Source organism: Elgaria multicarinata, chromosome 18, assembly GCF_023053635.1.
Source record: "Elgaria multicarinata webbii isolate HBS135686 ecotype San Diego chromosome 18, rElgMul1.1.pri, whole genome shotgun sequence".
NCBI lineage: Eukaryota > Metazoa > Chordata > Lepidosauria > Squamata > Anguidae > Elgaria > Elgaria multicarinata.
The window spans coordinates 21,830,276-21,841,369 of NC_086188.1; the positions used below are offsets into that span (position 1 = coordinate 21,830,276).

Below are 11,094 nucleotides of genomic sequence, written 5' to 3' on the forward strand. Positions count from 1 at the left end.
TCAGTACAATAAACAAACAAACTATAAATAAAATAAATATAGCTCTTAAGGCTGCAAAGCTGATCTTGAAAGTGAATTCAAATGCTGCCTGATGACATTATAGATAGGTCTGCAGCATTCTGTATTCTAATCCCCCTGGGAGCTGTAGTGCTTTTAGAGTAGGTGTTCCATTTTTGGGATGCCACCTCTCAAACAATTAAGCTGGCCCAAGCTTTCTGGAGTATATTGGATTTGTATGGATAATTCAGTATGGGTATTAAGATGTTATGTAGAACAGGTTTGTCTGAATTGTGTGCTATGAAATCAGACCTGTGACCAAGGCTATGTTTGTGTGGGCACCTTGGTGAGCTTTGGGGGCTGGACATGTTGGTGGGGGTGCCTCCTTGGGGGTGGCTGTGTTGTCCTCCTTTTTGGTTTCCAAAATATGGTCACCCTACCTAAAACCCAGGGACCGAGCAGGAAAGAGCAGGAAATTCAGCTGCTCTGCCCATTTTATTGACACTTTGGTGATTTTAATTAAGCCTATGCACTTATTTTGACATTATTCCAATCATATTTAATGATTAAATTCTTTGTTTTAGATTAGAATAAAAATGACAGAAGCAGGGAAATCAAAAAAAGAAATGTAGACAATATAGCTTGGGATATCTTAAGTATGGATTGATACCAGCACCAACAAACCAGCAGCTGCCCACGTGCCTGTTATGTGAAAAGGTGTTTTCTAATGAGGCAATGGAGCCTTCCAGACTGCAAGAACATTTAAAGAACGCACATCCTGACTAGGCAGATAAGAACGTAACTTTTTTTCAATCACTTCGTGACAAATTTCAAAAGCGGCCAACACTGTTAAATACGATTCACAATGCTTCACAACAACAAACTGATGGTTTGCGTGAATCATACAACATCTCCTTGGTGATTGCTAAGTCAGGAAAGCCGCATAAAATCGGTGAAGAACTCATCCTACCAGCAGTTAGTGAGGTTCTGAGTACTGTTTTGCATAAGTCACCACATGATATAATGAAAACGATTCCTCTCAGCAACGATTCAGTGCAAAGACCCATCGATGAAATGGCTGAGAATGTGGAAGATACACTGTGCAGCACACTAAGGACAACAGAATTTGCATTACAGCTGGACGAGTCAACTTTACCAGGCAATGAATCTTTGCTTCTCGCTTATGTGCGTTTTATAAAAGACGGGAGTTTGGCTCAAGAGTTGTTATTTGCAAGGCAACTAAAAACCGATACTAAAGGGGAGTCAATATTTCGTGTGGTTGAGGAGTTCTTCAACGAAAAGGAAATTCCACTTAATCACATACTTGCTTGTGCAACTGATGGAGCACCATCAATGACTGGTCGCTACCGTGGGTGTGTTGCTTCCTTGAAAAAATCAGTGCCCAATATCTTTACTTGAAAAAATATTTACTTGAAATCTTTACTTGAAAAATCTTTACTTGAAAAAATCAGTGCCAAATATCTTTACTTGAAAAAATCAGTGCCAAATATCTTTACTATTCACTGTGTCATTCATCGCCAACATCTGGTTGCAAAAAACCTCAGTGGTCGCCTACACAATTCATTACACACTGTCATTACTGCAGTGAATAAAATTAAAGCCCAGGCTCTCAATGATCGACTATTCCGGGTGCTCTGTGCTGAGAATGATGAAGACTTTGAACGTTTGGTGCTTCATACTGAAGTTCGTTGGCTATCAAAAGGAAACTGTTTGAAACGCTTTTACAACCTTTTTGACACTGTTGTGGAGTTTTTTGAAGGCACGAATGCTTTGCTCAGTAATGACCTCAAAGAAATCAGGCATGACATTGCTTATTTGTCTGAACTATTTGCAGAGTTCAATGCAATGAATGTGCAGTTGCAAGGAAATGACACCAATCTTATTAAGGCCAAATCCGTCGTATCTACATTTATTGCAAAGTTAACTCTATTCAAGCGCAATATAGGCCGTCGTGAGCTATACCAATTTCCAAGCTTGTCTGAGCTAGAACAGAAAGGCGGGATACAAGATGACGATCTGCAAGTTTATTGTGACCATTTAAATATGCTGCATGAAGATATGTCTGAGCGATTCAAGGATCTTCTTATGATGGAAATTCCAGACTGGGTGATAAATCCATTTTCAGATATTGAGGAAGTTGGAGTAGTGGAGGAAGAACTAATTGAGCTACAAAATGACATTGAGCTGAAGCCAAAGTTTAAGAAATCGTACCAGGAGTTTTGGTTACAGAAGGACATTTCTGATCGCTATCCTGCACTATGGAGAGTGGTTCAGAAGCTCCTGGTTGCATTTCCAACATCATATTTGGTGGAACGTGGTTTTAGTGTGGTCTGCCTACTTCTTTCCAAACAAAGAAATCGACTCCAGATTACTAAACGTGGTGATTTAAGACTCATGTATCACTTCATCAAGCCCATCCATCACATTAAGAATTTACAGAATAGTGAGGTATTCTACCCTAGTTACTAAATGTGGTATCTAATATCCTTGCTTAATGACTATCAGACTTTGAAAAGATGATATCACTGGATAAAGTTCATCAATTATGTTCAATTGAATAAATAAACTAAAAAATGTAATTAGATTTTGAATAAATATTCAATTAATTGTTACTGTTTTGAATTTTATTGTTATTATCTTCCTTAGTGGGTCGTCGAAAACCACTATTCTGAATAATGATTTTTATAGGGTAGGGTAGGGGGGCACTGGGCATGAGTTTGTGGAACCAAGGGGGCGGTGACCTGAAAAAGTTTGGGAACCACTGCAATGTGTTTGTCACATTACCCCCTCCCCCGGTCTTGAATTCCCCCCCCCCCAATACATACTGTATAAAAAACTTGGGACTCAATAATACTCCAATGCACTTTCATAGTCCATGAAAGCTGATGCCAAAATAAATGTGTTCGTCTTTAAGGTGTTAGAAGACTTTGCTTTTTGGTGCACTAAACTAATATGGCTACTACCTAGAACTTATTCAGATATATTGCCCATCTTAGCCCAAGGGCTATTGGGGCAGGTAGCAAAGAGCTCCACCCCCTCCTTCCTGCGGAACAGAATGACAAAAGAAGCAGCTTTAGACCAGATCAGAGGTTGCTCATCTGGCCCAGTATTGCCTACTCTGGATGGCAGCAGCCCCCAGGGTTTTGGCGGGGGCGGGCGGGCGGGCTTCCCTATCCTTTAAACTGGAGCTGCTATGGATTAAACCTGCATGCAAAGATGTTGCGTTCATTTTGCTCTGGTTTCTTAACTTCATCCTGAGTTCTGCAGCCTGGACGGATCAGGAATTCGTCAACCAGCTCAGAGCCTAATTTTGGCAAGGTTGCAAGGAAAGGAATTCCATTACGGACAAGGAATAATAACCCCTTTCTGGTTATTACGAGGGCATCCTGGGCAGATTTCGTTAGAAGTCACGACAGGGTACATGTTGGACTAACGCCAATTAGGGCTTTGTAGATGGTAACCAGCACCTGGAATTATACCTGGAAGAGAACGGGATAGTGCCATCCCCCCTCCCCCTAGATGTGTTGAACTGCAAGCCCCATCATTCCCAGCCAATAGAAGCATTGGCCATGCTGGTGGGGAAAGATGGGCATTGCAGCATCCCAACACACCTGGAGGGCACCAGGTTGGGGAAGGCTGCTCTACAGCAAGGCCCAACAACTCACGATCTTAAGCACCCGAACTGTAGAAAGGTAACAGCAGACAATGGATAAAGGCAATTTTATTGTTTAATGCACAGTTGATGAGGATTTGGGGACCTGAACATGTTTCCCAGCATGCCGTGCTCCCCAAGCCTGATGGGACGTTACCTATCCACCCTCGGCACCGAGAGCTTTCAGCAGAGGGCTTCATCCTGTCCCATGCAGGCGGGGTGCTGCTGCAGGGAAAATACGACGGCTTGTTCTGGGCACAGGGCATGAGCGGCGGCTGGAGAAAGCCAGAGTGCTAGCCGGGAGGCCTCTGCTAATGAGCGGTGAGCTACTGAAGCTCAGTAAACCGGCCGGCCGGCCGGCCAGCCACAGAGTAATCCCTGGACAGAAGTGGGGCTGGGACATGGCTTTGCCCCACAAGAAGTGCTTACCATGAGCCAGAACTCAGGTGCAGCTTCTTCCAGACTTTTTGTTATGCCTATTCCCTCGAAAACCCGCCTTGTGTTGGGGCTGCGTGGAGTCCGCTTAAAAAAGAAGTAAAATCCAGCTCCTGGAACGGTAAAAATTGGATTCTGGAATCTGTATAAATAATGCCAATGTACCTGATTTCTCTGATTTTGCCTATCTTACTGGTTCTGTTATCTTGCATAACCTTTTTCTGGTGGTAGTTTGGGGGCTGAAGAGCTAAAGTGTTCCACGTGAACCACTGCAAACCTCCTGGCCTCTGGAGACTTCTAGCATGCATCGTCTGGGTGCTTTGAACTATGCCTGTTCGTCAGTGAGGGACAGAAAACCATTTTTTTTTTTAAAAAAAGGAGGCAGGTTCTGTAGATCCTGCCATGCGCGCGTTCATCTGTCCACACTCGGCACCAAGAGCTTTCAGACCTGCTGCGGCATTTGCAGGGCTGTGTGTTTGCTCCTGGAGAGCAGAGTAGCCGAAGAATGTGGCAGAGACTAAAGAATCCACCGCTTTTGTTTTTAAAGCAAGTTTCTGACCCTCATTGTTGTGAAGAGATACTTGGAAGCAGCTGGATCAGGATGGACAATTCCAGATGTTTTTGGCCTAGAACTTCCATGATCCCTCATCCTTGGTTATACTTTCCAGGGCTGATGGGAGTTGTAGGCCAAAACATCTGGAGGCCCACAAGGTGCCCACCCCTGATGGAGAGGATGCCTTGCTGGAAGTCTTAAGAGGCTGCAAGTTCCGAACGCCAGCAGTCTCTCACGCCTTGCCGACACACACAACCCCTGCAGTTTTCAAAGGCACCCAGATTTACAGTTCGCTGCCCTTCGCCCCTTTCCTCTCTGCCGCCTGTTCTCTCTGGGATTCTTCTGAGGCAGGCAGAGGCTTCGCGGGGGCAAGCTGGAACTCTTCCGGAACAGGTGAGTCGCGCGTCTCCTTCCGGTAGAACCCCAACTCTTTCACCAGCCGGTTGATCTCTTCCCGGGACATTTCAGCCAATGGAATTCTCTGCAAAATAAATGCAGGCGCCGGGGCTCACCACGGATCCTTGGCACGTGGCTACAAACTGCGGCAAGCCGGCCTGGCCTGGCCTCAGGGCATGCTAGGTGCTGCGCAGCCAGCTCTGCCTGAGACCCGAGCAAGGCTGAAATTTTGGAGGTGGACTCCAGAAGAAAAGCCCCTTTTTTCTTCTTAGAAGAAAAAAATCATGTAGAATTCTCCCCCTTTGGCCTAATTTATACGGCAACTTTTAGGGTTTAATCCTACGCATGTTTAGACAGGCAAGAGTCCCACCTTTGGATATCTTCCACATCTTGGATAGCTCATTTAGAGTTCTGAAGGGTTCTGAACGAAACCCGAAGTGGATTCGCAGCCCCACTGACATCGGAGCCACCAGCCTCCACTGGAATTCATTCTAATGTAGGTAAAACATCACTGGCTGCACACAAGAGGAAGGCTTGGGGGAACCTCAATCTTTGCAATCGGACAAAAAAAGGTAAGGAGAAAACCTCCAAGGGGGCAGCCATCCCCCGCCCCACCGGCCACAAATATCCCACTGCGTAGTCCGCATGCCCAGTGGCCACAGCACGGTGAAAGGGGAAGTGAGACAAAGCATTTCTTCACAAGGCTTTCATTGCATGTTCATGATTCGTCACTCATGGAAGTTTGCCGGTCCTTTACACGACATCATCAACTTCCAAAGTATGACCTGCACTTTCTGACTTTCTCCTGCTTTCAAAAGATCAGCATTAACCGATAAGGGACGTTAATCCAATATATGGGCAGTGTGTAATAACGGTGTTGTGCTATAATCACAGCACCATCTAGTGACTGTAAAATGAAACCTATGGAACTGAATTGAGAAAGGAAGTCATACTCAATTCAAAGCACATGTCTGCCCAAGTAATTGAGCCGATTGTAATCCTGCAAAGAACCTGGAAGCAGAAAGCCACGGTAAGGAGGCAGGATTTCAGCGTCATGTCATGTACTCCAAAGAAAAGAAGGGTAAGAAATAGAACAGAACATCTTGAAGGCTCTCCCATACTAGAGGCATTCAAGAGGCAGCAGGGATGCTTTAGGGTGGATTCCTGCACTGAGCAGGGGTTGGACGCGATGGCCTTAGGCCCCTTCCAACTCTACTATTCTATGATTCTATGAAGGGGAGTGCAACATTTTGTGCCAGGTCCCACTTGTTTGCTTAACGCCATTCACACAGTTTCTACTGGCAGTTTCTAATGGTGTCAAGCTTTGCGTGGCATGGCCGTAAAATGGGTTACAGTGGATGCACGCAGTGGAGGCTGGTGGCTCCGATGTCAGTGGGGCAGTGAATCCGCTCTGGGTTTCAGTCAGAACTCTAAGAAGCTATCCTTCGCCAACTTTAGAGTACTGCCTGATTTGGATTGAAACCCAAGTGGATTCACTGCCCCACTGACATCGGAGTCACCAGCCTCCACTGCCTGCACGAGTTCAGCATTCTGTCTTACCTGCAACTCTTCATACTTAAAGTTGAGCAGCACCAGTTCGGGATCCGCTCCAGCCAGGTGTTTCAGGACAAGGTTGTGGCTGGAAGAGATCGTTAAGGAACCTGACAGGCTGGAGTTATGGGAGGGGTGGCAACAGCGCTGCCGTTTTCTTCTTCTTCTTCCTATGCCAGCCGGGAAGTTGAACAAATCAGTACTTCGGCCTCAGGCAGACTTCTCCAATCCCAATGCCCACCCAATGTGTTGGACTACAACTCCTATTATCCCCAGCCAGCACAGCCAATTGGGGATGGTAGGAGTTGTAGTCCAACACAACAGGAGCACCGCCAGGTTGGGGGAGGTTGGCTCAAAGGTACTGCAGGATCTGTCGGCTTTAGGTTCCTAGGGCAGAGACGGAGAATTGCAGGATGTTCCTTTTAAAAGGCTGTTTTGCATTTTGGACCACCATGCTGGAGTCAATACACGCCCCCCCCCCCATTCCCACCCCTCTGCCCCTGTTGTTAGCACGGAGTCACGGCTGCCCCAGACAGCCCCATGCCAACAACTGGTGCAGAGCTAGAAAGTATTTATGGAATAAAAGTCCTAGGTCTTTTATAAAAGTCCTAGGTCAGCTTCCTTTTGTATCACGGACTGTTTTCTCACGGCACAAGGCAGGAGACGCCACCCTTCCTTCGCATCTAAACAGGGCCCTGCTGGATCAGGCCGAGGGTCCACCCCGTTTCCCATAGAGGCCGGCTAGAGGCCGCCCTGTCCTGCTTGGGGACTCTTCAGGGGCAAGAACCCGACTCCCAGGGCCGTCCCCCAATAACCGTCTATTTGGAAACATACGTCTTCTGAGCCTCGTAAACCATGATCCAAGTTAAAACAATATATAATTTAAAAGCAGCGTCAATGAAGGTGCTCCTTACCTTCTAGCCTTCAGAAGACCATTGGCTCCTAGGGGGAAAAGCAGAGAAAAGGGGGCATTAGTGGCAGAGCACTGGAATTTCTCTGTGCCCCACCGTCCCACCTCCCTCAAGGAGGGGTGCAGCCCTGCCTGTGAAGGGCGGAGGGCTGAGAGAGGCCAAACCTTTACTTACCGGGACGATGGGGGCAGCAAAGGCAGGGAGAGGAAAGGAGGGGGCTGGACTCGTGTCCATCGGTTCCTAGGATGACAAGGAGAGAAATGTACAGTTAATGACAGGGACCCAGACGATCCCTGTACCCCCCACAGCCCCACATGGCCTACGGAGCTCCAGCCCTGCCTGTCGAGGCAGAGCTGAGCCAGGTTGAATTCTTCCTTACCTGAGGGGGGGAAGACGAAAGGACAAAGGTGGCGGGTCGGATTAGGGAAGGTCGGAGGGAGGGCGCAGGGGAGGTATCCATGGGGACCTAGGACGAAAAAGAAAAATGCAGTTAATAGGAGGGCAGCAGGTGACCTCTGCAGCCCTCAATCCCGCACCCCTTAAGGCCCTGCCTGTCCAGGAAGAGCGGAGGCAGGGTCAACATTTCCTTACCTGAGGGGGGGAAGACCAGGGAGGGAAGAAGGTGGCAGGTAGGATGAGGGAAGGACGGAGGGAGGGTGGGGGAGTCGTATCCATTGGCTCCTAGGACGAGAAAGAGAAAGGTGTGACATTAATTGGAGGGCCCCAGCCCTCCCGCCTGCCTTAGGGAGGGGGGCAGACTTTGGCCTGGAGGGCCTCAGCAAGGGGCACTCTTAGCAAGGGGGCGTCCTCCCCCCTGGCCCTGTCCTCCTCCTGTTCCCCTCAGCCCTCCAAACCCAGGGACCACCCCTCCAGTCCCTGATCTCCCCCCTCTCCTCGCTCTGGCCTCCTCCCTCCACCCTCACTGGGCATGGGCCCCTCCTTACCGGCCATGCTTGTTTCCTCCACGCCATCCTTGTTTGCTATGAACGTGGAGATTCCGCGCCAGGCCAACGGTCTCCTGCAGCGTCTTTTGGAACTCTCCGTCATCATGGAAGCTAGAAGGCGGCCATTGTGACAGTGCCATGGGCCAGGCCCAACTGAGCTGGCGAACTGGGACCTCGAAGCCAGCACCTGTGAACTGGCCTTCAGGACTCGAGCAGGGAGGGTCTCCTGGGATAGGGAGGAGAGTCTCCGGGTTTGAAAGAGGTGGATGAATCCACCGGATTTCACATTGGAAAAGGAGCTGAGACGTAGGAGAATTTGGTGGAAGTTTGCAAATCACTCGAAAATGCCCTGTTCCAGCCCCTGAAGCCAAGCATGAAGGGGAGCACGTGTTCTCCGAAAATGCCAGCAAAGTCCCGAACTTGTGTTTGGGAAACGTGCACTTGAAGAAAGGCACTCTGTTTTTAATGCCCTCTCTTGAAGACTCCCATTTTCATGTTATATACAATGAAGGAAAAATGCACCCTTTTGAGAAATGCACCCAGAAATGCACTTTCCCCATTTGAAGAAACCCAGAGAAAGAAAAGGCCCAAGTCAGAAGAGGGGCACGCGGAACCCAGCTCTGAAGTGACGTCTGGAGAATGTCGGTGACTCCCAAGATCTCTGGTGCTCCATCCCTAAAAGGCCGCGGTGATTCATCCCGACACGTTGTGGCGACAACTCGGAGTTCTCGTCCGTTGTGGACCTGGAGGGCTGGGCAGGCTGTACGTTGCATGGTTTCAGCATCTGGCTCTTTTCAGAGTTTAATCAGGTGTTTGTGAATAAAGAAATTCACAGAACAAACAGGTGTATGCACATTTACTCTGCATGATTTAAAATGCTGCAGAGTCTAAGGCCATAGCTAGACCTAAGGTTTATCCCTGGATTGTCCTGGGGTCAAACCTGTTCACCAAGGTGACACACAGGAGATCCAGTGCTCAGGCAGGGGCGAACCCTGGATGATCCCAGGATAAACCTTAGGTCTAGCTGTGGCCTATGTCTCCTTGGGGCGGAAGTTCACGGAGAATGCTCTTTGCACCTGGAGGCCAGAGCACACCTGTGCCTGCAGCCCCAGCACAGCTTGAATCTTTTCCTTGCAAAGGGGGAACCTGTGGAATTGCTGTGGGGCAGGCTGTGCTGGGACAGGGCTGGGAAACAGAGCAAGAGAATTCCCTTGGAGCAGTGGAGGTGAAGATGGTCAGAGGGAGGGAGGGATTTGTGTGCCCCCAATTCCTTCTCTTCCGAGAGCATCCTTGGGGCTCAGATCTGCTCGGAGCAAGTCATCCAGTGCCTGGAAGAACGTGCCCCCATTTCTAGGCAGGTGTGTTTAGCGGTTTTATTCCTTTCTCAAAGGCAGGCAGTCTGCACATGCACATTCACCCACTGAATTCCTCCAGGTTGGGGCTGACAAGGTGTGATGGCATGGGATGCTGCGACCTTGATGAAGCTAAGCGGGTCTAGGCCTGGTCAGTTTCTGGAAGGGTGACTACCAGGGAACCCCATGTACATTGATTCCTGCATTGAGCAGGGGGTTGGACTCGATGGCCTTGTAGGGCCCTTCCAACTCTATGATTCTATGTCCTCCGCAAGAGATCCTGGGTGGGCAAATATCCTGGGCCGTTCTCCCAATCTGGGTGACCTTGCCCTTTTCTAACATCGTAAGAAGAGCCCTGTTGAATCAGACCAAGGGTCCATCTAGTCCAGCACACCCTTCACACCTTGGCAAACCAGCCACCGGCCAAGGATGAACAAGCAGGACAGGGTGCAACAGCACCCTCCCAGGAACTGGTGTATACTGGCTTCCTGCCTCGGATATTGGAGGTGGCACATTGCTGTCAGGACTAGCAGCCATGGATAGCCTTCCCCTCCAGCAATTGACCCCCCCCCCCCCAAAAAAACCCTTTAATGCCATCCAAGCTGGTAGCCATCCCTATATCTTGTGGTAGTGAGTTCCAGAGTTTAACTATGCACTGTTCTTTTTCTGAATTTATTCCTGCAGATCTCGAACCCCTGGTGGCGGATGGCTTGAGGGTCCCTCTCAGGGTGGAAGTGAGATTATGGTGGTGGACAAAGGAGCTCTGGCTCTCATGTGCTTTTGCTGTTCCTTCCGCAAGGAAGCATCCGTGCACACTGGGCATGGGAGACGGACAGGCACAGCCCCGCCAGCGGGAACCCAGCCGGCCCAAGCGCCAGTACAATCAGGCCTCTGGATCCCGAGCATCGTAGGTCCATCAGGTGCTGCCACAGAAGGGCTAGTGGTCGCGCTGGGAAGTAGTTAGGGTGACACTATGGAAAGGAGGACCGGGCTCCTGTATCTTTAACAGTTGTATTGAAAAGGGGATTTCAGCAGGTGTCCAGAATCAGCTGCATCTCTGTCCTATTCCAAGGCTTTGAAAGCTCAGCGTGAGTCAGTGCATTTCTCACTAAGGGCAGTTAGTGGCCCCACCCCCGCCATGCTCAGTGTATCCTTGGACACTTTAGAGAAGGCCGCGCGGGGGCACGGAGAGGAAGGAAGACGGGCTTCAGTGGGGTGTGTGAATGACCCTGGGCTAATCTCCCCCTGCAGCCCTCTCAGTACGGAAGAGGGATGCTCCTGA

The 11,094-nt window shown here is 49.1% G+C and overlaps 1 protein-coding gene across 1 annotated transcript; it reads right to left on the reverse strand.

Moving 5' to 3' along the window:
• Positions 1 to 4,670: 4,670 nt before the first annotated feature.
• On the reverse strand, positions 4,671 to 6,686 carry LOC134410661 (selenoprotein M-like; the record flags this gene model as incomplete). The annotated part of the gene is made up of 2 exons (XM_063144053.1): positions 4,671 to 5,139; positions 6,615 to 6,686. Coding segments are annotated over 2 exons (270 nt in total), but the record flags the coding sequence as incomplete, so codon positions are not given.
• Between the last annotated feature and the right edge of the window lie 4,408 nt (positions 6,687 to 11,094).